Source organism: Asterias amurensis, chromosome 17, assembly GCF_032118995.1.
Source record: "Asterias amurensis chromosome 17, ASM3211899v1".
Taxonomy (NCBI): Eukaryota; Metazoa; Echinodermata; class Asteroidea; order Forcipulatida; family Asteriidae; genus Asterias; species Asterias amurensis.
Genome location: NC_092664.1, coordinates 3,064,685 through 3,092,684, shown reverse-complemented (window position 1 = coordinate 3,092,684; position 28,000 = coordinate 3,064,685). Strand labels below are relative to the sequence as shown.

General features: G+C 37.3%; 5 protein-coding genes across 14 annotated transcripts in view; 1 reads left to right on the top strand and 4 right to left on the bottom strand.

Moving 5' to 3' along the window:
• LOC139949512 (uncharacterized) overlaps positions 1–22,551 on the bottom strand; it is a 287,926-nt gene extending 265,375 nt beyond the window's left edge. The window contains exon 1 of the mRNA XM_071947879.1: positions 22,502–22,551. The gene's annotated coding sequence lies outside the window, so the exon portion shown is untranslated. The remainder of the gene's footprint in view (positions 1–22,501) is intronic.
• LOC139949514 (uncharacterized) overlaps positions 1–28,000 on the top strand; it is a 266,216-nt gene that overhangs the window by 72,478 nt on the left and 165,738 nt on the right. For 7 of the 10 annotated variants that reach the window (XR_011787552.1, XM_071947882.1, XM_071947880.1 and 4 more), the window contains one exon: positions 9,696–9,841. The exons of 1 other annotated variant lie outside the window; for it this stretch is intronic. Coding sequence is in view for 1 of the 9 variants with exons in the window: in XM_071947890.1 (XP_071803991.1) it covers positions 8,083–8,121; positions 9,696–9,841 (185 nt within the window). In the remaining 8 variants the exon portion in view is untranslated. Of the gene's footprint in view, positions 1–8,062; positions 8,122–8,987; positions 9,338–9,695; positions 9,842–28,000 lie in introns of those variants that run through there. 2 more of the 10 variants (XM_071947890.1, XM_071947886.1) reach the window with 2 other exon arrangements.
• LOC139949502 (uncharacterized) lies at positions 931–8,866 on the bottom strand. Its single transcript, XM_071947868.1, has 2 exons — positions 8,710–8,866; positions 931–3,025 (listed from the first exon to the last, which is right to left on the bottom strand). The coding sequence occupies exons 1-2, from the start codon at positions 8,734–8,736 to the stop codon at positions 1,214–1,216; spliced, it is 1,839 nt and encodes a 612-aa protein (XP_071803969.1). The 5' UTR covers positions 8,737–8,866; the 3' UTR covers positions 931–1,213.
• LOC139949862 (uncharacterized) lies at positions 14,527–17,419 on the bottom strand. Its single transcript, XM_071948420.1, has 2 exons — positions 17,315–17,419; positions 14,527–16,357 (listed from the first exon to the last, which is right to left on the bottom strand). Exon 2 carries the CDS (start codon positions 16,324–16,326, stop codon positions 14,527–14,529), a length of 1,800 nt encoding a protein of 599 aa, XP_071804521.1. The 5' UTR covers positions 16,327–16,357; positions 17,315–17,419.
• Positions 20,045–25,955, bottom strand: LOC139949511 (uncharacterized). The gene is made up of 2 exons (XM_071947877.1): positions 25,823–25,955; positions 20,045–22,481 (listed from the first exon to the last, which is right to left on the bottom strand). Exons 1-2 carry the CDS (start codon positions 25,846–25,848, stop codon positions 20,729–20,731), a joined length of 1,779 nt encoding a protein of 592 aa, XP_071803978.1. The 5' UTR covers positions 25,849–25,955; the 3' UTR covers positions 20,045–20,728.

The following is a 28,000-nucleotide window of genomic DNA, read 5'->3' as shown; positions in this document are numbered from 1 at the left end:
TTATACATATCTAACTATGTGTGAAGTTTCAACTTTATATGTGCTTGGGAAGTGTGATTTTTTAGCGGACAATCGCCGCTAATAAGCAGAATGGATGATCACTGGAGCGTGTTCTGCTGCACCGCTAATACACTACACGTTGTGTGTATGCCTACGTGCAATGTTTATGCACATACCAATGGGGATTTACGTTGTTCTTTAGACGTGAATTTTGAAATTTTCAACCTCTCTTTTGAGCCGGAAGACAACATCAAAATGGGGTCATGTCTGTGAGGCGTTTACGGAGTTTTCAATGACGATTCCGATGATGTTTCGATTGTAAGAATCCCTCATGTAGATCAAAAGTTATGATTTTTTGAATTAATAAACTTTGAATATTCATAACTCAAGCATTGATGACGTCATCATGACGTAACTCACACGGTTTCTTCTCCTAAAAAATCGCTAACTATGTGTGAAGTTTCAAGTTCATACGAATTTGGGAAAGGCGCTTTTGTTAGCGGACAAGGGACGCTGAGAAGAAGAAGAAGAATTAAAAAAAAACGAACAAAAATAAGAGGTGTTCGGGTTCAATACCCGAACACCTAAAAAAAAAAAAAAAAAAAACATACAAAAACAAGAGGTCTTCGGACTCAAGTCCGAACACCTAATAACCGTATTTATAACGTGCCTTTTGCCAAAGGATACAAAGCGCCAGGTATTATTACTGCAAGGAGTGGGGCGAATTTTGAGATATAAGACCTAATCTCAAGCACCATGTAATGGTTTACAAGGTGCTGTGGCGCAATATGCTGCCAATCCAGCCAGGAACACCGGGGCGAACCCCTTCTCTTTTCGATAAGTGCACTGGGTTCTTTTACATGCATCTATACAACACATGGGACCAACAGCTTTACGTCCCATCCGAAGGACGAAGCAATGGTAATGTGTCTTGCTTAAGGACACAAGTGTCATGGCTGGGGATTCGAACCCACACTCTGCTGATCAGAAACACCAGAGTTTGAATTCGGAGCTGTTAACCGCTCGGCCCTGACACTTGTAAACCCAAGCAATAAATTCGATAGGACATTTACCATGTTATTTTTGCTATTTATATTTTCTTGGCTGATGTTGGTGAAATGATATTTTAGTCAAGAAATTAATTTATGTGTTGCCGAAATATTTATCTCAGCTTGAAAGTTATTGTGGTCCAGCATAATGTTTGTTTACGTCTTCACACATGCTGATAGATTTTAACTGACTTGTATGTAGCCACAACCAGATCACCAGCTGGTGTAAATGTGAGACCAAAGGGATCATCACAATGCTTGATGATACATCCAATGTACTTGCCATCAGGACTGTAATGATGGATATCACCTGATGATGAGTATTGTCCTCTCCGTACAGTAACATAGATGCTACCATCCTTGTCACAACACACACCCTGAGGCCACCCAGGCTGATTGATATCTACTGAGAATACCATTTCACCATTGTAGGTTACTGATACCAACTTCCTGCCATCGTTGGAGTTGGTGTAGATGAGTCTCTGTTTGTAGGTAGTCAAGTATTCATCAATCCCTGGAGCAGGCAGTGTTCTGATGAGGGATCCATCTGGTTTGTGTAGAGAGATCTCTGCCTTGGTACGATAACCCACTGCTATCAGATTGTTGTCACCCACTGCAATACATGATGGTCTACTGCCTGGATTGAACTGATGGAGGAGCCGATCATTCCTGTTGAAGATCTTGACTTCTGTATAATCTAGAACAATGAGCTCATCATTCTTATTCACAGCCACTCTGCTTGGTGTGGTAAGACCTTGGATTGTAAGCTCTTGTGGATTGCTCTCTACTGGTATTTTAATCAAGCTACCATTGTATAGTTGTATTGCAACCAGATCACTATTAGAGTATGCAGCAACAACTAGTGCACAAAGACGATCCACTTGTTGTTTTGTGTTCTTGTATTCATCAATTTCTGTTTTTAATGTCCATTTATCTTGTTTGAAGTGTTTCATGGATTGAAATGTTGGCTTTCTAGCCTGCGCAGAAGTTGCTGATTCTACTTGTTGTTCATCTTTGAGCACCAGTTTCCCTAGTGAGTTCTGGCCTTCTTTAAAGTCCATATAAGTCAACCCATCTGGTGCTTTTGTTGATTTCTTCTCTCTGTATTTTTTTAGGTCTTGTATAAGTTGTTCTAAGGAATGTACAATCTTGATCTGTTGATCCATGAGTTGATTTACCTCATCCTGCTTGTGCTCTGCTTTGTTCATCTCTTTGCTGTTTGTAGCTCTTGCAGTTTGCATTGTCTTGACTCTGTCTTTATAAATCTGTTCTGCCTCTTGCATCAGTTTCTGCTTCTCCTCTTTGATCCTGGCAGCCACCTTTGCAATCTCCTCATCAGCCTTCTTGCTGATTTTCTTTTTTGTTGCAGCAAACATAGAGTCTAGTGTCTTACGGGACGTGTCTATTTCTTGAATGGCAATGTTGTAGGTTTTGATACTCTGTCTTACTTCTGCTAGAAGTTCTGTGGCATGTTGTTTACTTTTGTCTGAAGCTTCATTCAGTTCTATTACAGAGTGCATTCTGTGGTCTTTAGCAATGCAAGTTGTACATATCAGTTTCTTGCATGTTTCACAATACATGATAAGATCCTTGCCAGTATGCTTGCTACACTTGGAAACAAACTCCTGACTGGGTACTTGTTTTTGTTGCTGCTGTTTCAGTCGGGTTTCCTTTGTTTCAATTGCTTCTATCAATGAAATGGTTTTAAAGTCTGTTTTCAGACCATCAATGCCGTTTTTTTTTAAAAGAGTTTTATTTCTACACACTGGACATGGAAGCCTTGTAGTACTTGGACTATTCTGTCTGAGTTGTTGAAGGCATTCAAGACAAAATGAATGAGAACACTTCAGTAGTTTGGGTTGCTTGAAGCGTCCACTGCAAATTGGACATTCAAGATGATCTTGACTTATCTCTGCTAGCACTGACTGAACTGTTATATTGGATGCCATTTTGTTGGAAGTTTCTTCAATGATGATCTGTGAAGTAAAACAAGAAATTGACTCAATTTGATGAGATCCTTTTACATAACCCAGTACTTTCCTCATCAATGCAAGACTTGAAATCTTGAACATATTACAATCCTTGGCAGAACGGATTTTCAGATTGAATGTTTTCACAATAGGTTGTTTTGATTTTTGTTCTACGTTCTATGATGACCAATCAAGTAGGTAATTTACACTGTCACCCTAAACTGCATGTCAATACAGTTACAGACATATATCACAAGATCAAAGAAGTATAAGACTTGATGCCTCTTTTGTAGGTTGCAATACTTGAGCAGGTATGTAAAGTTGGAGATGTGGGAGGGAAACCCCAATCAGGGAAAACCCATGCAATGAGGTAGGGACTGAAAACACGTTCCTCAGGCAAGGCTTTTGCCGATGACTTGAATCAGGGTCCACAAAGGTAAAAGACGGGGAAAGAAACCACTGAGCCAAGCTGATTTCAAATATAGCATGCACCAATAGAAATCACAGTTTGTAAAAATGGTCCATGAAAATATCTTGTTTTTATTTAAGTGAAGAGAGTACTGCTTTGTTTCCTTCCATGAAGGGCGCACGTCCCTACCCCCCAAATGGATAGAAAACAGAACAACTGCCTCATGAGTGTTTTGAATATAGTTTGAACCCTTTGGTGCACATGGCGCCCGCTAGCGACCACCAAAGAACACGTCAAATTGTACTTTTATAAATAGTCATTACTTAAAAACTACAACCCCCATACATACTGCCCTTATCAGTTTTCGTTTGGTGTAAGGCCGTGTCCGAAACGACGACTTCGGCTACAGCTACGTCTAGATCAGCGCGTCTACCAGTGTTGAAGAATGGCAGACACGCGCGATCTAGCTGTAGCTGTAGCCGAGGCTTCATCTCTTGAATCCTTCAAAGCCATGTTAAAGACTCATTTACTTCTTTGCTAAGCCTAGTTTTTATAATTTTGTGTTTATTCATAGTTTTGTACAGCGCTTTGTAACTTAAGTAAAAGGCGCTATATAAATATTATATATTATTATTATTATTCTTTCCTATTGTTATTATTTTTGGTTTAAGTTCACGCTGACAAATTTCAGACAATCCCGGCCATATCTCGTTTGGGCCCCTGCACTATGGCGCCATGCCCCCCCCCCTTTCAATGTTTGCTCTTCTGGCTCGCCTTGCACAGTCTTTGGTGCTCCCATCAACATTGAGCGAGGGGACAGTGGAGAAAATGTTTTTTCTTATGTTGTGAGTGGGTTTCCCAAAGCATTTTGGCCTGGATATTATAGCTTTGGGTTGTTGACATGGGTTGTTTTTAATTGACCTGAAAAAAAATAGTTCTCTTAACCAAGAGTTGTAGGGGCATTTGTTGAAGGTTGATGCTGGAACCTTTGGAAATTTACACGGATGAAGAGTTGTTTATATTTGAAGGGAGAATAACGCAAGGAGACCTGGGACACCCTTGTGTCAAGTTGAGCAGAGGACAACAATTTCGGAGTCAATGGATGATAAGTTTACTTTGACTGTAACATAGTAGTTATTTAAACTGAGTATTTTTGTAATGCTAGCATACATGTAGTTGACTGGTGTAGCCTAGGGCCCAATGTCTAAAAACCTGTAAACATACAACTTTTCTAAATGCAGACAAATCCTGCTTAGCAGAAACTGTTAACCAGCCATCACTAAGCTTATCTGTTGCTACCGATGCCCCGGTCAATTGTTTCTCAGCAAAGAATTTGGCTGAGCAGCATTGGCTGAACAGTATTTTTGTACCGTATCCCAATCCTCCTGAAGCAGAAACCGATTACCTGTCAATGTTTATACTGTTGCAACAGGTGCCCCACTCATTTTTTGCTCAGCCAAATTTTGTTTCATTAATTGAGACTATTTACTATGAAATCAAAACTTCTTTTTTAATTTGATTTTTGAAACTTAAAAATACCAAAACACTTTTCAATATTTCCATATTGTAGTGGTCTGCAAACTTTTTTGAGCTGTCTAACCATGCCCTCTGTTGCTGCTTACCAGGTTGTATCATAAAACCATAGAGTGAGGTGATCCCTGGCTATACTGCAGTTGCGGGTTCCATGGCTTCTGACCAGGGCCCAACTTCATAGAGCTGCTTAACACTTGATTTTGTGCTTAACGGCACATCTAGCAAATTTTTCATATTATAGCCTTGCTGAAAGACAGTAGACACTATTTGTTTTACTCAAAACAATTATTAGCATAAAACCGTAGTTTGTAATGAGTAAAGGAGAGCTGATGGTAGTATAAAAACATTGTGAGAAACGGCTCCCTCTGAAGTAGTGTAGTTTTCGAGAAAGAAGTCATTTTCCACGAATTTGATTTTGAGACCTCAGATTTAGAACTTTTTTGAGGTCTCAAAATCAAGCATCTGAAAGCACACAACTTCGTGTGACAAGGGTGTTTTTTCTTTCATTATTATCTCGCAACTTTGACGACCAATTTAGAACAAATTTTCACAGGCTTGTTATTTAATGCATACATGTATGTTGAGACACATCAAGTGAGAAGAATGGTCTCTGACAATTACCAATAATGTCCAGTGTCTTTAAAGCCATCGGACCCTTTTGGTTCAGAAAAAAAAAAAAAAGTTCACAGATTTACAAATGACTTACAGGGTTTACAGAAGGCAATGGTGAAAGACTTCTCTTGAAATATTATTTCATGAAATGCTTTACTTTTTGAGAAAACAGCAAAACAATATAAATTCTCGTTAACGACTCCGATGACCGATTGAGCCTAAATTTTCACAGGTTTGTTATTTGATATAGAAGTTGTGGTACACAAAGTGTGGGCCTTGGACAACACTGTTTACCGGGTCCAATGGCTTTAAGCAAGGTTTTTTTGCTTAAAGCAGTAAGCAAACAAAAACGGTCCGTAAAGCCCTAACCTTTTTGCTTCATCACCCTGTTTAAAGGAACACGTTGCCTTGGATCGGACGAGTTGGTCAAAACAAAAGCGTTTGTAACCGTTTTCTATAAAATGCATATGGTTGGAAAGATGTTTTAAAAGTAGAATACAATGATCCACACAAGTTTGCCTCGAAATTGCGTGGTTTCCTTCTACTGTGCGAACTAACATGGTCGGCCATTTATGGGAGTCAAAATTTTGACCCCCATAAATGGCCGACGTTGTTAGTCGACAAGGTAAAGGAAAACCACGCAATTTCGAGGCATGTTTGTGTGGATCATTGTATTCTACTTTTACAACATCTTTCTACCCATATGCATTTTATAAAAAACGGTTACAAACGCTTTTCAAAGACCAACTCGACCGATCCAAGGCAACGTGTTCCTTTAAGCACAGCGCATAGTGCTACATCACTGCAATATGCGTTGTTAGTGTGGTTAGGCAGCGGTTTGTATTTTACATGTGTGTGTATGATAGGTTCAGCAAAGTAAACAAGTGTCTAAAATATTTCAGAAATGTTGTACAGTGTTTCTTCTTGTTCACTCACAAGTTAGTGTGTAAACCTTTCAAGGGGCACTACAGACAGAGAAGGTGATGATATGTTTGTTAAGGCCACTGTGTATTTATTTCGCCTGTCATTATGGGTACGTTCAGACGTGGGGTTAAACTAGTCCTTAATCCAAAAGTGCTAAACTAACCCTGCGTGGGAACGCAATATTCTGGTCCGCGAGGGTTAATTTGACCCACTGAGCTGGGCTAAACTAAACCAAAAAAATTGATGGACTAGCCTAACTTAGCCCAGGTTTTACCGCGGCAACAAAGGTGACGTCATTCACGTGTATGGATGGATCGGCAGCGAGTATTGGGTGGTGTCTGCATGAATCCATGGAGCTATACTATAATATCTCCTTGCGTCTCTCCGCTGCCTTCCCTTTATGTTACCATTAGTGCTGGGCGAATAGTGAAATTTTGTTATTCGGATACCGCTGGCCAACTATCCGAAATTAACCGGATATTCGAATAGTTTTTTTGCCGCTAGAGGGCGCTGTTCGTTTGTGAATGAGATCTTTTGGGCGGATTGATATTAGTTTTAGACAGTGTCACTCGGTTCATTCATAAAAATGACCGGCTCTAATTTAAAGATGGCGATTTGCTTTTTCTTTTGATCGTGATTGACTCTACGTGAAGGAAAACTTTTGTAATCTTTGAACAAATTACGTCAGAAATGTCATTGTTTTAACTCTTCACGGAGGTGAGCATAGTTAAATACTTAATATATGCTGTTTTATGCTGTCTTAATAGAAGTTTCATAAGGATTCAGACAAAACATTCATATCAGTTGTCGCCCGACGTCCGCGGATATTCGGATATTAAAGAATATCCGGTTACTCGGTTGTAATTACAGAATTATCCGGTTTGTAAATAGGTATTCGCGCCCTATGCGGATATCCGGTTAAGAAAAAAAAGGCATTCGCGGTTACGGATAGGAAAACCTATTCGCCATTAACCGGATATTCAAATAATTCGCCCAGGCCTAGTTACCATTAAGTGTTTGGGGCCCCGGTATTCCCCTTCGCCGAAAATGTTTGAAATGGGCGTCGCACGAAAACAAGTTCTCATTTTTAGTAGCACTATTTAGTTTTTAAATTCACTTCTGTGCGCAACGCTACTTTATGCTTTGAAGAAAGTGGCATCTAATCACAGCTAAGCTACACACACGGGATCGACAATTAAGACCAAAGTTTGGGTTCGAAAACTAGGTTGTATCTGGTTCCTGTCCTGTCCTTTACGTAACAGTTATACGAGTACCAGACTAATGTTGAATTGAAAAACAATTTTTTACGTAACATGAGAATGTGTGTAGGCTACGACTTCTTAATGACTAAGTTGTGATATATTTACAAAAGTTCACACTCAAAAATAATTTGAAGCTTTCAACAACAACGTGTAAATGTTTCGTTCATGAAACTTCAGCGGGCACAATAGAATTGCGTTTGTGCTGGGGCCAAGCAAGGATAAGAAGTGATTTTGCCGTCTTTAAAGATGGAATACATGATGACCATGAGGTTTGTAGAGACGATAGCGGATCGAAACCCGGATTGAAACTCTGTGGAACACGCATGGACCATGGACAATGTAACAAACCGGAACCAGCAATGGTAAGGTTCGCCGATGCATGACCCAATAATCAACATCGTTGGCTAGTTTAGTCCGCTTGACCAGAATAAACTCACTGTGTGAACGCAAGCCAATTTTGGACTAAGTCATGTTTATCTTTTGGACACCCGCGGTGCTCGGATTAAGGACTAGTTTAACCCCACGTCTGAACATACCCTAAGTAAGCACCTTCTTTTTTGCTGACGCAGACGACCCAAAATATTGCGCGCGCAGTTTGTTTACATGCTTAAGCTAGCAACCGCTCGTGAATTAGGTTTACACTTAAATACAGTGGACACTATTGGTAATTACTCAAACTTTGATTTTGCGAAATCAAGCTCAAATTTTCACAGGTTTGTTATTTTATGCATATGTTGAGATACACCGAGTGAGAAAACTGGTCAGTGACATTTACAAATAGTGTCCATTGTCTTTAAGCAATTAACTTTGCTACATTAAGCAAAAAAGATTTGCTTACCGTTAACCAGCTCTTCAAAATTTGGCCAAGGTCTCTAATCAAACAAGGCATTTCATTCTTGTTCTCTACATGTAGCAAATATTGACCAATCACAATTTTGTTTACAACTCACCCAGCATTTGAGTGAAGAATATAGCATGAAACACAGCAACAATCATTAAAGTTGATGAGGAAATTCCAGCAATGATCTGTTTAATGTTGGCACAACACACTGAATGATGTTCCACTGTATTTCCATAGAGTTACATAGCTCAAAGTTAAACTTTGGAACAACACGCCCTATATATTACTGTTAATGTGGAAATTCCAGTTTCTTAATTTAGCTCTTGTATGTAGCAGTGTTATGGTTAACATACAGTTTTACTGATACTGCACTTGGCGCATATTTACACACTGAAATGATATCAATCTGAAAGTTTTTGGTGTCTGTGACCCCTACATGTACATTACTGGGACTCAGTGACTAATCAATAACAGGTTGTTGAACATTGGACCCCAGCATACTGCAATACTTGTCTGGTTTTAGATTCAGACGTCATTATTGAACAGTACTATTTCTTTTGAAACTTCTTTCCATTTTTACCCATCATGGCAGACTCATTCTCGTGCATATGAAAATAAGAAAGCTATTTGTAACATGAATTTGTTTTCTGTGTTTTAGTCATTGAAAGACAGACTTTCATCATTCTTGTTTGAACTTCTATTTATAATTAATGCACTGCTGTTTGCTGCTTGCTCAAGTAATTTTAGTTAATTAATGGTTGCCACATAAATCAAACATTAATTTTTTTTTTAAGGTTTCAAAAACAAATCCCAGTCCTGTTTTTTTATATTGTTTGAAATACAGAAATACAAGTTTACTCTGCAATTGTTATATTTGAAAGCCTTTAGCTTTGCCCTTAACTTCATCACAGAGCGTAGACATGATTTTTGGTTTTGTAAAACTACTTCTTTTGCATGTACCCGATAAGTTGTGTATTACCCTTATAGTCATTGGCAATGCACAATCGCACTGAAACCGGTGCTGCAACCAGTTTGACAAACTTTGAATCCCTTATTTGAACCCTTCTTCTTTACTATGATCCTCTTTTATTTCAGGCTTTGCTCCTCATCTTGGATGCCCATAACCATGGTAACCCAAGACCCATAAGATCCTACTCAGTCTCAGACTCTGGCAGTGAAGCTCTGAAGACACTACAGGGAGAGTTGAAGATGTACAAGAAACAGGAAGCTCACAATGAGAGGTAAGCGATAGTCAGCATTTACTGTCAATGTTTATTTCATGTTGACATCTCTCGTAACAGACTTAAAGATCTTCTTGTTTGTCACAGACATTTTTATTTCATAGCCAAGAAATGTTTATTTGTTTGTCTTTGACATATCTGGGAGGATGATATCTAGAACTGATTTGATGAGAGAAACTTCTCAAACAAGAAAAAAACTGACAAGGTTATTATGAGGTACCCGACTGCATGGCGTAAAAAAGACTGTTTGCAGGTGTACTCGATTTCTGTTGTTAGTAGTTGGTAACTGGTAATCACCATGAAAAATATGAGATTTTAGAGAAATATTAAAAATACTTCCCAAAGTCCCCGTTATTAGACATTGAAAACTCATGTGGAGGACAAAGCTCAAAGTGTTGTCGCTTCTATTAGCTACGAAATGTTGTGACTAAGTGCACCACCCTCAGGCTCTGGTGTTTCTGATCAGCAGAGTGTTGGTTTGAGTCCCAGTCTTGTGACTTGTGTCATTAAGAAACTATTGTCACATAGCTATTGTCTGATCGGTTCGGTTTTGGGGATCAAATGTAGAGCCGTACATGTATGTAGTACTGTAGGTTTGGTAAAATAAATCACTTTTTATCCCCAAATAATGTAGAACCAATTGTCTCCAAGATGACTTTGTAAATAATATATGTGAATAATATTGATAAATATATTTTTTTAGGAGTCATTGTACAAACTATAAATCCTGTTGAATGTGACACAATGTACAATGTATGTTCCTGAGATTGTGTTTCCAGTCAAAATGGCATTTAAAGGCACTGGACACTATTGTTAAATAACTCAAAAAAACTGTTAGCATAAAAACTTTCTTGGTAACCAGCAATGGAGAGCTGTTAATAGTATAAAACATTTTGAGAAATGGCTCCCCTGATGCCTCTGAAGTAGCGTACTGTAGTTGTTTAAGAAAAAAAAGGAAATTCTCACTAAAATATTTGAATCAAGTTTGAGACCTGAGCAGCTGAGATCTCGAATTCAAGCATCTGAAAGCACACAACTTGTGCGACAAGGGTGCTTTCAACCATCTCTCACAACTTTCATGACAAATTGAGTTCAAATTTTCACAGGTTTGTTATTTTATACATAATTATGTTAGATACACAAAATGAGAAGACTGGTCTTTGACAGTCCAGTGCCTTTAAGAATGAAAAACATGTAGGTGTCAGTACAGGGCAATGTAATTAAGCACTAATGCTACTTGCTGTTATAGTCAAAGATCAGACAAACAACCATTTATAGTGATCAATGGCCAGATAATCAATTTGTCGGAGTACGGCTGCTAATGATTAACCTGGACTTTATATCAAAAACAGTTTGAAGTACATCTAGGTCTGTTATCAGGTACTGTACATACATGTAGTACAGTGAATGATGGTAAATAGCTGTACTCTTTGAAATGCTGACATAGTCAGATTTGTTTCTGCATTTTGCAATACTTTGACATATGCGAGCAAATTGAGTTTTTTTGGGGGGGGGGGTGGGGGGGTGGGTGGTGGAGGGACACGCATAAATTTAAAAAACCTCAAAAGGCTAGCACTGAAAGAGTCAAATAAACAAAATTTTAGAAGTTATAAATTCACTTACAATATGACAATGATTTCGATAAAAACTTCATAGTATGTTTTTTTGTTTTATTGTAATCTTAAAACAATTTAATAAAGAAAAAACAGTAATTACTCGCTAAAGTATATGTCACTCCACTACCATAAACCATGAAATTTACTAAATAATAAAATAAGAAAAGAAGACCAATGCATTTATAAATTTAACTTTACATTTGACATTAAACTAAAAAAGACTTTGAAAAATCCAAAGTAATAAAGACTGCAAAAATAATCTAGATTTTTACTAGATTGGAAAGATAAGAAAAGAAGACCAATGCAATTACTGAAAAAAACGAAAAACTGCAAATATAATCACAAAGGCTACATCTGTACATGTAAGACTTAAAAGAACTGGACACTGAGGTAAAATCAAAGACCATGATTCCCACTTGGTGTATCCCAACATATGCATGAAATAACAAATCTCGGAAATATGGACTCAATTGGTCGTTGAAGTTGCACAAAAATCAATCCAAAAAAAAAAAAACCCTTGTTGCACAGATGCGTGCTTTGAAAAAGGCTTCAAATTTTTTAGAGAGACATAACCTCCTTCTCAGAAACTATGTTACATGTTCATCATAAGAAAGCGTTTATCACAATGTTATATGCTATCAACAGTTCTCCGTTGCTTGTTATGAAGAAATTGTGTATGCTAATATATACTTTGAGTAATTGCTTAACTTGTCCAGTGCCTTTAAGAAACTATACATCAGTTTGACAACAATTAAGAACATCAAGTTTTGCTTTACAAATATGATTTTTTTTTTTTTTTTTTAAGATTACATTTGGATGGTTTAGCAAGACTATAGGTATGAATTTGTATATGTCAACACTTTGTGTTGTGTAAACATTGCTTCACTGTTTTGCCTGCATGTTGACAATCAGATACGAAAAGCTCATACACCTATATTCTGAACAGATACTGCTTTGATGATCTTAGTTGTAATTTTGCCCAGGATTAAAAACTTTTTTCCTGGTAATGTTTTTATGCGAGGCATAATGTTGTTAATGTGCAGCATATCGAATAGCCTTTTTTTTCATGCTTGCTTGGAACTTTCTTTACATGCGTCATGCATGGGGGTCTGACGATAATCAGTTAGATAAAAAAACTACTCAAATGTAAAAAGAACAGACACAAATAATTTTTGGATCCATACTTTGGCCAAGGCCTGACACATAAATCTATGATTGCAAAATAAATTGGAAAGAAAATGGTTATCATATCTTCAGTATCTGTACATAATGCTTGCAAAATTTCTCTATTATTACACACAAATATACTTGTGTATGTCACTCTGTTACCATAAACAAGCAATTTAACTTGATACATAAAGTGAAATTGCTGGTGCATGGTAATGGAGTGAAATAATAAAAGAAAACCAATACATTTCATCACAAATAAACTGTTTTACATGTTTGTAGAAAAAAGCACCTATCTATTTTGTTAATACATACATTGTTTTTGCTCAATAATTATAAACGTAATTTAGGTCACTCAGTTGCATTGTCTGTAACTGACTCATGGTTACAGAGTGATACCTAATTTTATACACAGATCTGCACCTTTCTGCAGTTCAACATGGTTATTTACAATTATGTGTAGTGTACAACTCTGTGTAAATGCATTTTTTATAGAAATTTGTTATCCTTTGAACATTCCTTTCACAAGTAGTGGTTGGGAAAATATATCATTAGGTCATGCAAACAATAGACCAATCAGAGCAAGAGGTTGTTATTTTTAGTGAATTATTTCAATTCTGATGTGAATGTTGCCTGATGGTAGAAGGGTAGGAGATAAGTCACTGAAATGACATTAAAAGGATTGATATTCTAGAGACCAATAATCAATTACTCTTGTGTCACCTAGAGAGGTGAGATCACAGACTCATCAGTTGTAGTTGTACATAAAACAGTTGTATACACATACTAAATGTGTGTGTATACTGTGGTAAATTGATGTACAGTGTCCTTCTAGAAGAATATGAAATCTTATACTCCACATTTCAATTTTGTTCTTCTTATTAGTTTGTTTGTTTGAATCAATTACTATCACTATAACAAGCCATCTTGTTTTCTGACTGAATATGTAATGCAGTTTTAGTTTAGTTTCATTACACTTTACACTGGCATCCAAATGTACAAATAGATCAATTAAGATACAAATAATAAAAATCTGTAGTCTGTAAAATCTGTAGTGAGAATGATTTAGAAAAGTAAAACACAATGTAAAACACAATGTTTAACATCTTATATTATATCACTTCTTCATGACACATTATTTTGGGGTTTTGAAATATATACATTAGTGGATTCTAGGCTGGACATATAGTCACTCAGTTTCTACCAAACACAAATTTATTTTTGGACACAAGAGGATCAGTCGACCCCATGTTGCCGCATTGCCGCATGTTTGAGTTGGACTGATTTGATTTGACACACTACATGTACCAAAACAAATTCAGAACCACCGATTGAACTTTGGGGTAAATTTGGTGAAAACCATTCCCAGGCCAAACTAGTTGAAATATACAATTTAATTTTTTTTCTGAAAAGCATCAACAATGTCTTTTTGCTCTCTTGTCAATACATTTTTTACTTCCCTAGCCAAAAGATAATTTGTATTATTTAGTATTGATCAAAGTACTATTTGAACAAATTGCTCTCATGTTGATATTACTTTTCTCAATATTGAAGTATTAGTTAAATCAAATAATCAGAATATCACAATCTATAATTTATATCAAATAATTTGGTTACAAAATATTTGTCTTATGAGTAAGTTGTCTGTTGCATTGAACTCTTCATGCCATGAATGGCATTGCATTTTTTTTTACAATAATTGCTGTCTTTACTTGATGTAGTATAATGTTTTCATTTTCAAACCCATGCAGTGAAGTAAAATAACATTTCTTTTATGTTATTTGTCATAGAGCTGATGTGAATGAAATAATATTTTGACAGAAGATAATGATTTTTGTTTTACCCAAATGTTTATCTCAGCTTGAATGTTATTGTGGTCCAGCATAATGTTTGTTGATGTCTTTACTCATGTTGATAGATTTTAACTGATTTGTCTGTAGCCACAACCAGATCACCAGCTGGTGTGAATGTGATACCTTTGGTATCATAACAATCCTTGATGATACATCCAATGCACTTGCCATCAGGACTGTAATGATAGATATCACCTAGTGGTGGGTATAGTCCTCTCTGTACAGCAACATAGATGCCACCATCCTTGTCACAACACACACCACGAGGCCTCCAAGGCTGATTGATATCTACTGAGAACACCGTTTCACCATCGTAGGTTACTGATACCAACTTCTTGTCATTCCAGTTGGTGTAGATGAGTCTCTGTTTGTAGGTAGTCAAGTAACAACCAATCCCTGGAGCAGGCAGTGTTCTGATGTGGGATCCATCTGGTTTGTGTAGAGAGATCTCTGCCTTGCGATGATAACCCACTGCTATCAGATTGTTGTCATCCACTGCAATACATGTTTGTACACTGCCTGGATTGAACTGATGGAGGAGCCGATCATTCCTGTTGAAGATCTTGACTTCTGTATAATCTAGAACAATTAGCTCATCATTCTTATTCACAGCCACTCTGCTTTGTGTGGTAAGACCTTGGATTGTAAGTTCTTGTGGATTGACAGTAGATTGAGGATTGCTCTCTGCTGGTATTGTAATCAAGCTACGTGTGTATTGATGTAGAGCAACAATATCACTATTAGAGTATGCAGCAACATCCTTTGCACGAATCTCCACCATCTGTTGATTCATGTTCTTGTATTTATTTATTTCTGTTTTTAATGTCCATTTATCTTTTTTGAAGTATTTCATGAATTGAATTGTTGGCTTTCTAGCCTGAGCAGAAGTTGCTGATTCTACCTGTTGTTCATCTTTCAGTACCAGTCTCCCTAGTGACTTCTGGCCTTCTTTAAAGTCCATATAACTCAACCCATCCGGTACTTTTGTTGGTTTCTTCTCTCTGTATTCTTTGAGGTCTTGTAAGAGTTGTTCTATGTGATGTACAATCTTGTTCTGTTGATCCATGAGTTGATTTACCTCATTCTGCTTGAGCTCTGCTGTGTTTATCTCTTTGCTGTTTGTAGCTCGTGCAGTTTGCATTGTCTTGACTCTGTCTTTATAAATCTGTTCTGCCTCTTGCATCAGCTTCTGCTTCTCCTCTTTGACCCTGGCAAGCACCTTGGCAATCTCCTCATCAGCCTTCTTGGTGATTTTCTCTTTGGTGGCAGCAAACATTAAGTCTAGCGTCTTGCGGGACATGTCTATTTCTTGAATGGCAATGTTGTAGGTTTTGATTCTCTGTCTAACTTCTGCTAGAAGTTCTGTGGCATGTTGTTTACTTTTGTCTGAAGCTTCATTCAGTTCTATTGCAGGGTGCTTTCTGTGGTCTTTAGCAATGCAAGTTGTACATATCAGTTTCTTGCATGTTTCACAATACATGGTAAGATCCTTGCCAGTATGCTTGCTACACTTGGAAACAAACTCCTGACTGGGTACTTGTTTTCCTTGCTGCTGTTTCAGTCGGGTTTCCTGTGTTTCAATTGATCCGATCAATGAAAGGGCTAGAAAGTTTGTTTTGAGATCATCAATGCCATTTCCATTTATTAGAGTTTCTTGTCTACACACTGGACATGAAAGCCTTGTAGTACTTGGACTATTTTGTCTGAGTTGTTGAAGGCATTCAAGACAAAATGAATGAGAACACTCCAGTAGTTTGGGTTGCTTGAAGCGTCCGCTGCAAATTGGACATTCAAGATGATCCTGACTTATCTCTGCTAGCACTGACTGAGTTGTTATATTGGATGCCATTATGATTGAAAGGGCTTGCTGGAACGTGAAACTGTGAATTAAAAGAGAAAATAGCTAATTAAGTTCAATGTAAAAGTATCATCAGTGGAAGACTTGAGTACATGATCTTACTTGCAGTTAGTCATTAGTCAGCACTTTATACAATCACTGATTATAAAATGAGACATGCTTGTCAAAAAATACTTCTCCGTTACTTTGTTCATTTACTTCCCATAAATTAACAAAGGTCAGAAATTTCGTTTGCATTTTTTGTAAATTTACAAAGAGGCAAGCATATTTATTTACCTGTAATAACTCCTAATTATAACAATGTATCAAATTGGAACTTGTCTCAAATGTTGCCCCTTGACATCCATAACCTCTTATTGCAATGGATGTAGTGGCATGAAACTTGTATTTTAAAATCTTGTCACTGATGACAGGCATAAAAGAATATAACTCTGAAGTATGACACTGGCTCTGGATGAATGACTTAAATCAAAACAATATTACAAATTGTATACATCTAATCTTATCTTTCCCCTAAAGATTGGTTAAGTAGTTTGTGAAGTAGAAAATACTTTGTGGCTGAGACGTACTATCAACTAATTTGTGTGACTCTACCGGTACAAACAAATGTGTTGGGTGTGTGCCAAATGTTAACACGTCTGGCAGGGTGTGAGATTTTCAAGACGAATAGTGCAATCAATGATTGCAATGTTTTTATTATTACATTAAATATTTTGGGTAAAAAGTGAGACAAGACGGTAGGGATTTATAAATACATACAGGCATCGTTTAGTACCACTTAGAATACTATCCTAATGTGGCTTATAGGTTAACATCCACACTCTTCTTTGCTGCTTTTCTGATTATGGTGTTCTGAGCCATATACACCTTGCAGCTTATACAGTGTATGCCAAAAGACTGGATTTGTAAATTAAACCAAGTTCCTTATTCCTCAAAAAAATCATTACTGATTACCTTTGACTTATCTTAATCAACTTACTTGAATTGTGGCAGAAGAAGATGGCTTGAAACATAGCATCCAATCTGTTAGATGAGTAGGATATTTAAGCAATGATCCGTTGGACTATTACACAGTGACACTCCCTACCTGGTACTGCTATAAGTCTGACTGTGAACATTGCAAAATGTGGAAATACCAAATTCTATATTTAAGTCTTTGTGTTGTGTGAACGAAGTGTAGTATGCATGGATAACTTTGAGTCAGCTTTTCAGATTCAAACTAGGCAGGGTATTCTTATGATAAATATCAATATTGTAATGTTGTGTTCAGGTCACTAAGGTCTTACATGTATTTACACTGGCTGGTTCTATGCTTATGAAATGAGTGGGTGTATGGGGTTTGGTTTTGTTATTGTAGAATCACCTCATTGGCTGTACATTGCGCATTGCGTGTAGGTTCTGTCCCAACTTAAGAATCATCCCAACTATAGTTGGGACTGGTCCAACTTGTGACGGGTGCATTATGCACAGTTTCTTTCATGCAATCAGGCAAACCAAGTTATACTCAAGTTGGGACAGCTCAAGTTGGGACTGTCCCAACTATAGTTGGGTTGATTCTAAAGTTGGGATGGAACCAATGATGTACTAGATTTGTACTACCAGTACTACTATATTGTGCGCCTGGAGCATGAACTCAATGTTGGCTGTTGGTTTGAATCATATTGAAATACTGAGGCAGTTGAAGTAGTAGACCATTTTCCTTATTCTAGAGTTTGACCCTCTCATTGATGTGTGATAAGCGTTGTATACTTTCTGCTTTCAGAGTCCAAGGGGGGAGAAAAATTAACCTCAGATAGAAGATGGTTCTCATGAATGAGATTCTAAACATGGTGTAAGGATCATCCTTGGTTGGAATTCTACAAGATTTCACTTTCACCTCATCTTACTCTTTCTCATCTTTATTCTTTAGTTCAGTGTCTTGAGGATGAGGAGTGTGGGAGTCTAAAGCTGAAACAGATGATGTCATACCTGGAGCATGAACTAGACCAAAGAAATCAGGTATGAGATGAGAGGAACCATGTGGTGTGCCTAGAGTCAAGAAAAAGGAGTGCAGACAAATCCACTGCCAAGTGACATTTTGCTCATTCTAGAGTAGATCTTAACTGCTTGGCCAATGAGCTCACCCAGTGACAAGAAGCAAGTTTGAATCATATTGAAATACTGAGGCATTTGATATGGTAGTCCACCTTCCTCATTCTAGAGTAGATCTTAACTGCTCGGCCAATGAGCTCACCCAGTGATAAGAAGCAAGTTTGAATCATATTGAAATACTGAGGCTGTTGAGATGGTATTCCACCTTCCTCATTCTAGAGTAGATCCTAACTGCTTGGCCAATGAGCTCACCCAGTGACAAGGAGCAAGTTTGAATCATATTGAAATACTGAGGCAGTTGAGATGGTATTCCACCTTCCTCATTCTAGAGTAGATTATAACTGCTCGGCCAATGAGCTCACCCAGTGACAAGGAGCAATTTTGAATCATATTGAAATACTGAGGCAGATGAGACGGATGTCCACCTTCCTCATTCTAGAGTAGATCTTAACTGCCAGGCCAATGAGCTCACCCAGTGACAAGGAGCAATTTTGAATCATATTAAAATACTGAGGCAGTTTGGATGGGTGTCCACCTTCCTCGTTCTAGAGTAGATCTTAACTGCTAAGCCAATGAGCTCACCCAGTGACAAGGAGCAAGTTTGAATCATATTGAAATACTGAGGCAGTTTGGATGGGTGTCCACCTTCCTCGTTCTAGAGTAGATCTTAACTGCTAAGCCAATGAGCTTACCCGGTGTCAAGGAGCAAGTTTGAATCATATTGAAATACTGAGGCATTTGATATGGTAGTCCACCTTCCTCATTCTAGAGTAGATCTTAACGACTACATGTAGACTAATGAGCTCACCCAGTGACAAGGAGCGATTAAACAAAACAGTGATTTGTATTATAGTATTTATTTCAATGTTCACTCTTTGTTTGTTATAACTTGGAATGATAGCATACAAATTAAGAATTACTTTAAATATGGAAAAGCAAAAAAAGGAAACCAACTAATGACTAGTTCTTGTTACTTGAACCAAAGATTGTGTGCCATGTACATATTCAGAAGAAAAAAAGTTGTTGAAGAAAAACATATACCAACTTAATAAGACTGCTTGAAATTCGGTGTAGTCCAACAAGTATTAAAGAGTAGCAACAGAGATTCTCTAGCTTAGGCAAACAGTCTTGATCCTTAACTAATTTTAGAGAACACCAGGGTGATGAAATGAGGGTGGAATTAATCATTGATAAACTAACTGCAAAAACTTGCAGTTTGGTTAAGGCTGATGTGACTAACAACAGTAACAAGAGTCACATGCATAGGATGACTTTCTCCAGGGTTACACTCAACACTAAAAATTTGACCTGTTACGAAGTTGACATCAAATTAAAGCTGCAAAGCTATATTGCCTAGACATAAGAATAACTATAAATATAAATATGAATAGTAAACTTGCGGGTACAACCATGAGTAAAATCTCTTTTAAAGGAGTGGTGGCTCTGAAAAGAGCTGGTTTGGTCTTGACATTTCAAACAGTATACTCTGCTCGTCTTCATGAGAATGAAGAATGTTTCTCCTGAAGACGAGCAGAGAATAGTGTTTGAAACGTATAGAAACCAAACCAACTCTTTTCAGAGCCACCACTCCTTTAAAAGAGATTACCTACAAGTTTACTATTCATATATTTATAGTTACTCTTATTCTCCACACCATGCAAAGCTTCAAACACCATTGCCCGGACATGTATTCCAAAGTAAAAAGTGTTAAATATAATTACCATATAAATCTACTGGAGATAAATTGGTAATAATTTCCTTTGGAAAAGGCGCTCTATTAATATGGTTATTATTATTTTTATTATTATTAATAGCAACTAAGTCAATAAGGTCACTCTTTTGGTAACAAAGTCACTGTTTCGTTGTGAATTTTGTAGAGACATTTTGTTGAAAACTACACAAATCTGCTTTTTTCTGCAGTTACAGTATATGTATAGTCTACAATTATTTGTAATTGCATGTATTAGATTAAAAATTGAATCTCTTGAACATTCCATTTGATCCAATTTAAATATGTAGATATATACAAGAATACTTCAATCATGTAACCTGTGAACATTTCATTTCAATGCGTGTTCCTGTTTTTGAGATCCATGTAACCTTTGAACATTTCATTTTAATAAGTGTTCATGAGATCCAGGTAACCTTTGAACATTTCATTTCAATGAGTGTTCGTGTTTATGAGATCCATGTTTGACGTTTGTGATATGATATTTTAGTCAAGAAATTAATTTTGGTGTTGCCGAAATGTTTATCTCAGCTTGAATGTTATTGTGGTCCAGCATAAAGTTTGATGATGTCTTTATTCATGCTGATAGATTTGAACTGAATTGTTTGTAACCGCAACCAGATCACCAGCTGGTGTGATTGTGATACCAGAGGGATAATTACAATCCTCGATGATACATCCAATGTACTTGCCATCAGGACTGTAATGATGGATCTCACCTGATGATGAACATATTTCTCTCCATACAGCAACATAGATGCTACCATCCTTGTCACAACACACACCACGAGGGAACCCAGACTCATTGATAAGTACTGAGAATACCATTTCACCATTGTAGGTTACTGATACTAACTTCCTGTAAAACCAGTTGGTGTAGATGAGTCGCTGTTTGTAGGTAGTTAAGTAATAACCAATCCTTGGAGCAGACAGTGTTCTGATGAGGGATCCATCTGGTTTTTGTTGAGAGATCTGTGCCTTGTCATCATAACCTACTGCTATCAGATTGTTGTCATCCACTGCAATACATGATGGTTTACTGCCTGGATTGAACTGATGGAGGAGCTGATAATTCCTGCTGAAGATCTTGACTGCTCCACGATCTAGAACAATGAGCTCATCATTCTTATTCACAGCCACTCTGCTGAGTCTGGTAAGACCTTTGATTGGTAGTTCTTGTGGAATGACAGTAGATTGAGGATTGCTCTCTGCTGGTATTGTAATCAAGCTACCATTGTACTTATTTAGAGCAACAATATCACTATTAGAGTATGCAGCAACCTGCCCTGCAGAAATGCCCACTTTTGATAGTTCTATGTTCCTGTATTCATTAGTTGCTGTTTTTAATGTCCACTTATTTTTTAGCACCAGTCTCCCTAGTGATTTCTGGCATTCTTTAAAGTCCATATAGCTCAACCCATCTGGTACTTTTGTTGGTTTCTTCTCTCTGTATTTTTTGAGGTCTTCTAAGAGTTGTTTTATGTGATGTACAATCTTGTTCTGTTGATCCATGAGTTGATTTACCTCATCCTGCTTGTGCTTTGCTTTGTTCATCTCTTTGCTGTTTGTAGCTCGTGCAGTTTCCATTGTCTTGACTCTGTCTTTATAAATCTGTTCAGCCTCTTGCATCAGTTTCTGCTTCTCCTCTCTGATCCTGGCAGCCACCTTGGCAATCTCCTTATCAGCCTTCTTGGAGATTTTCTGTTTGGTTGCAGCAAACATAGAGTCTAAAGTCTTACGGGACATGTCTATTTCTTGAATGGCAATGTTGTAGGTTTTGATTCTCTGTCTTAGTTCTGCTGCAAGTTCTGTGGCGCTTTGTTTGCATTTGTCTGAAGCTTCATTTATTTCAATCAGAGAATGGGTTTGATGGTCTTTTGAAATGCAAGTTGTGCATACCAACTTGTTGCAATTTTTACAAAACATAATAACATCTTTGTCAGTATGCTTGCTACATTTGGTAACAAATTCTTTCCCGAGAAGTTGTTTCAGTTGAGTTTCCTGTTTTTCAATAGCTTCTATCAATGAAAGTGTTTTAAAGTCTGCTTTCAGACCATCAATGCCATTTTCTTCTAACACAGTTTCTTGTCTGCAATTTGGGCATGAAAGCCTTGTAGTACTTGGGCCCTTCTCTCTGAGTTGTTGAAGGCATTTATAACAATATGAATGAGAACACTTCAGTAGTTTGGGTTGCTCTAAGCGTCCACTGCAAATTGGACATTCAAGATGATCCTGACTTATCTCTGCTAGCACTGACTGAGCTAGCACTGACTGAGCTGTTACATTGGATGCCATTCTGATTGGAAGTACTTGCTGAATTGTTGAGCTGTGAATTAAAAGAGAAACCTAGCTTAAATAGTTCAGTGTTTTATAATATCAGTGGAAGACTCAATTACTTAGTCATATTATACTTGCCATTAGTCATAATTAGGGCTTGAATTCCACACTGGACCACAGGCCAGAGGATGGTAGTTTTAGTGTCGAGCCAATAAACTTTTAACAGAACCAGCTCAGTAGTTTTGTGTTTTTTAATTGACCATCAATGAAGCATATTACCTCACTGTGTAACATCTTGAACAAAGAAAATTCTGGAATTGCTGACTTAAGTCTGATGCAACTTATTTCAGTTCTACTGAGTAAAGGCATAATGGAGTGGGCTTTACTTCATACTTATGAAGACAAATAAAACCAATCTTCTCTAACATGTCTTAGCGCTTAGTCAACTTAAAAAATACTCTTAATGCATATTAACTTGGGTCAGGAAGTTTGTCCTTATTTTTTATTCTGGTCTTGTATGAAGAAATGTTGGTCCTATAGACATTTCGAGCCCCAATTTAAAGTCTTGGTCATTAGTCACTAGTTTATACAATCAATGTTACAATAACACAGGCTTGTCTAAAATTACAACTTTGTAATTTATGTTAATTTCTTCATAAATACATTTATGGGTGCTCATTGTCTTTTTTTAGCAGTTTTACAATTAGACAAAACTATGTACATGTATATAGCCCTTTGAAACCATTTTCAGTATGATAAGAAAGGATGAGGAATATTATATACACCTGTATCAATATCATTCTATCCTATGTCACTCCATTCCTAATGGTTTGGACTTGGATAAGATTGGGGTGTCATGCTGGAGCTGGTTGGGAATTTGGGTAATTGTGCCTATGATGATCCAAGCATAGAATTTTTAAAAGAGATATGTCACGAGTAACGCTTATTAAAACCTGGTCCCATTCTTGCATGAACCACCCCCCCCCCCCTTATACTTCACTCAGTCATAGAGTGGGAACTCATTAATGGTTTTCAGTGTTTCTTAATGTATAGTCCCATCAACGGATGGACCAAGGAGTTCTGCCAGACATGTGACTTGAACGAACGGTTCTAACAAACCTGGCAGCCTTAGTCTATGCATGGAGATAGAACTATTTCTACCTCCATGCTCTATATGCTAGCAGGTACCCACACTTGGCCACTGATCACTGCATCAAATGCACCCAGTCTTGTTGAACAGACAAATTTTCAGTAGAAATGAGACTTTTTGTACCCATGCAAGGAAAAAAAGAGAGGCAGAACAAGACCTTGTGTACCGCGACTCTGATGGGCAGACAAGGTTGGTGGAGTCGTCCACGTTGCATAAAAACGGTTTATTTTTAAATGATGATTTTTCCTGATTTAGTTTGTGCAAAAGAAATCAAAACATAAAAAATGAAATGACAAGAATCAATTTTGGAGTTTATTGAATGCACTTTGTTTGTAAATTGTCAATGAATATCACTCAGTGAAATATGGCTTTTCTATTAAACAAATGTGCTTCCTTTTTTAAATGGAATAGTCTTAATTTTCCCTACCTACGTACCCTATTTTGAAATTAGACATAATCGAAAACAGAATACTTGATTTACCTTTTAAGTAATGACTATGTCAAGGGCACAAATATGGCCAGGAGAGAAGAGCACACAAAAATCTAAAACCCTTCAGCTTCCAAGGATGCTGCCCCTTGACCCCACCAGGGACCCTTAAGCAAACCCGGCTTGTGAGGCGCTATGCACCCCCAATACACCCCCAACCTGGACAAAATTAGCCAGCATTGCCCTAGCTACAACCTTGGATTTGCGTGTGGGTATTTTTTCTGTAATCCTGCTCTCTGATTATTGGCAGTCTTGCCTTTTGCCTTGCTGTTTGTTTCAACATAAAATTGTCACCCTCGGGGCCCCTGATGGTTAAGGTACAATAGTTTCATGATACATGTAGGGCGGGGTCAACTCAATTATTGAGTCTTGGACACAAGGTTCCATGCATTGGCTAAAAAAGTAGTCAGGTTGCCTTCCAACACAATGAAAAAAAAAAGCAGGCGAAATGCAATTGCAAAATAGCTGACTTCTGGGTACAAGTCGTTGCACACTTTTTACACCAAACATCGATCTTTGATAAAATACTAGCGTGTAATTTCAAGGTGCACTGAAATGGTGTATTGTGTTTATAATTTTGTAGTTTTGTGCGGGCACTGACAATTTTGCCAAGCAGCAAAACGACCAAAGTTGTTCCATGATCTGTAATAGATAGCGCTCGAACCGCTGATTAAAATTGGGATTGGCCAATTGCAGACAAGCGACTGATATTAACTGATGAACTGCATTGAATTACATCTACCAGGCAATCCATAAAGCTTCTCATGGGCCTCGTGTTGGTAATTATTCAACTTAGCACAACAAATAACTTGGTAACAGAGCTGTTGATAGTTGAAAACATTCTGAGAAACGGCTCTCTCTGAAGTAATGTAGTTTTTGAGAAAAAAGGTAATTTCTCTTTCAAATATCAAAAGACTTCAGGCCTTTTATTAGGGATCTGAAGCACACAAAGTTGTGCAAAAAGGTTTTTTTTTCTTTCATTATTTTCCTGCAACTTGGATGTCAGCTTGGTGTAAATTTCCACAGATTTGTTATTTTGTGCCAATGTACTAAGAATACTGGTCTTTTACAATTACCAAAGTTGCCGTGGCCTGTAAACATACTCCCAAAAAATAGCTTTTTAAGTAGAAAACCAAAGGGGAAACTGACTGGTATCTTGCCGTCGTTTAAATCTTTCTTTGTTTGACCCAAATTCTTTGAACATTACCTAGTCGTTTTCCCCTGGGGTTTATAATTTGACAGTTTATGCCAATGTTCTGATAACACTGCAGTAATTATCAAAGATCATGGTCTTTGATAAATACCAAAGGTGTCTGGGGCCTTTAAACATACTACCAACAAAAAACAATTTCAAGTAGCAAACCACAGGGGAAACAGACTGAGCATCTTGCCGTAACTTTCATCCTAGATAGTTTAGTTGTTAAAGACTGCCACTTTGAACCAGAGGCTGCATTTTTAAGTTCTGCTCTTACAAATACATGTAGTTATTTGTAGGACCCAAATTCTTTGAAAAACTACCCCGTTTTCCCTGTGGTTTATTTCTTGATAATTGAAATAAATTATCACATCCCTTTAAAGTGATCCCTTTGCTGCAGTTTCCCAGGTTGTATATAAAATGAGATTTGATTCTTGGCTCAACCGCAGTTACATGTTGAACGGCTTTTGACTGGCACCACTAATGTTCAACAAGGCCTTTTATTCTGGTTCCCTACGTGTACAAAGTTTACAAACTTTAATTCCAAATATTGCTTACCAGTATTTGACAGAAGAATGTAACATAAAACACAGCAACAATCCTTAAAGTTGAAGAGGAAATTCCAGCAATGATCTGTTTAATGTTGGCACAACACACTGAATCATGTCACACTGTATTTCCATAGAGTTACATAGCTCGTAGTTGAACTTTGGAACAACACGCCCTATGTATTACTGTTTTGTGGAAATTCCAGTTTCTTAATTTAGCTCTTGTTTGTAGCAGTGTAATGGTAATGTACAGTTCTACTTACATGTATACTGCACTTGGCGCATATTTACACACTGAAATGAAATCAATCTGAAAGTTCATGGTGTCTGTGACCCCTACATGTACATTACTGGGACTCAGTGACTAATCAATAACAGGTTGTTGTACATTGGACCCCAGCATACTGCAATACTTGTCTGGTTTTACATTCAGTTAGCATCTCTTTAATAAAAGCGTTCATTAAGACACTTCATTCAATGTGTATTCATCTTGGCAGACTGATTCTAATGTATTTGATTGAAAATGAGAAAGCTGTTTGTAAAATATTACTCTTGTTGCTAGAATTAGCTATTGAATATAGACTTTCATTATTCATGTTTGAAAATCACATTTATAATGCACTGCTGTTTGCTGCTTACTCAAGTTTATTTATTTTGTAGCCACATACATCAAATACTTAAAATGTTTTAAATATTTCAAAAATAAATAAATAAAACAAATGCAGTTGTTTGATTTGAAGTCCTTTAGCGGTGCGCTTAATTTCATGACGGAGCATAGACATGATTGTTGGTTTTGTACAAATCATTTCTTGTGTAAGTTAGTCTTGTATTACCCATAGTCATTGGCAATACACATACACACTGAAACTGTGGTGCATACCATGAATACCAGTTTGACAATCTTTTGAATCCCTTATTTAAACCCTTCTTCTTTACTCTGATCCTCTTTTATCTCAGGCTTTGCTCCTCATCTTGGATGCCCATAACCAAGGTAACCCAAGACCCATAAGATCCTACTCAGTCTCAGACTTCCAGGGTAGATGCTGAAGACTCTGGCAGTGAAGCTCTGAAGACACTACAGGGAGAGTTGAATATGCACAAGAAACAGGAAGCTCACAATGAGAGGTAAGCGATAGTCAGCATTTACTGTCAATGTTTATTTCATGTTGACATCTCTCGTCACAGACCTACAGATCTTCTTGTTTGTCACAGATGTTTTTATTCATAGCCAATCAATTTGTGTTTGTTTGTCTTTGACACATCTGGGTAGATGATATCTAGAATTGATTTGATGAGAGAAACTTCTCAAACAAGAAAAAACTGAAAAGGTTATTGTGAGGTGCCTGACTGCATGGCGTTATAAAAACTGTTTTCAGTGTACTAGATTTCTGTTGTTAGTAGTTGGTAACTGGTAATCACCATGAAAATGTGAGATTTTAGAGAAATATTGGAAATACTTCCCAAAGTCCTGTTAAAGGGAAGGTACACGTTTGGTAATTACTCAAAACAAATATTAACTTAAAAACTGACTTGGTAACGAGCATTGGAGAGCTGTTGGTAGTTTTGTGAAACATTTTGTGAAACGGCTCCCTCTGAAGTAATGTAGTTTTTGAGAAAGAGGTAGTTTCTCAATGAAATAATAAAAGACTTCTAGCTAGAAGTCTTTTATTCCTATCTGAAAGCAGACAAATTCGTCCAACAAGGTTTTTTTTTCTGTCATCATTTTCTCGCAACTTCGATGACCAATTGAACCCAAATTTTCACAGGCTTGTTATTTTATGCTTATTAAACAGTTTTTATTACGCCATGCAGTCGGGTACCTCATAATAACATTTTTCAGTTTTTTCTTGTTTGATACACCAAGTAAGGACACTGGTCTTTGACATTCAACCAAACGTGTACAGTGCCTTTAACAGAAATTGCAAACTTTGAATGTGGAGGACAAAGTGAAATTTAGTGTTGTCCCTTCTATTTGCTCTGAAATGTTTTGACAAGTGCACCGCACTCGGGCTCTGGTGTTACTGATCAGCAGAGTGTTGGTTTGAGTCCCAGTCTTGTGACTTGTGTCACGAAACAAGTCACAAAACTATTGTTGGATCGGTTCGGTTTTGGGGATCAAATGTAAAGCCGTTTGTGTTTGTGGGGGGGGGGGGGCACGTCATATGGAAGCAGACATATAGCACTTACA

Bases quoted from the DNA above. Each gene is read 5' to 3' on its own strand.
- LOC139949502 (XM_071947868.1), bottom strand. From the start codon at position 8,736: ATGCTATATTCTTCACTCAAATGCTGG. The intron at 3,026-8,709 runs GTGAGTTGTAAA...TTTACTTCACAG, and splicing joins ATTCTTCACTCAAATGCTGG to ATCATCATTGAAGAAACTTC.
- LOC139949862 (XM_071948420.1), bottom strand. From the start codon at position 16,326: ATGGCATCCAATATAACAACTCAGTCAGTGCTAGCAGAGATAAGTCAG.
- LOC139949511 (XM_071947877.1), bottom strand. From the start codon at position 25,848: ATGTTACATTCTTCTGTCAAATACTG. The intron at 22,482-25,822 runs GTAAGCAATATT...TTTAATTCACAG, and splicing joins CATTCTTCTGTCAAATACTG to CTCAACAATTCAGCAAGTAC.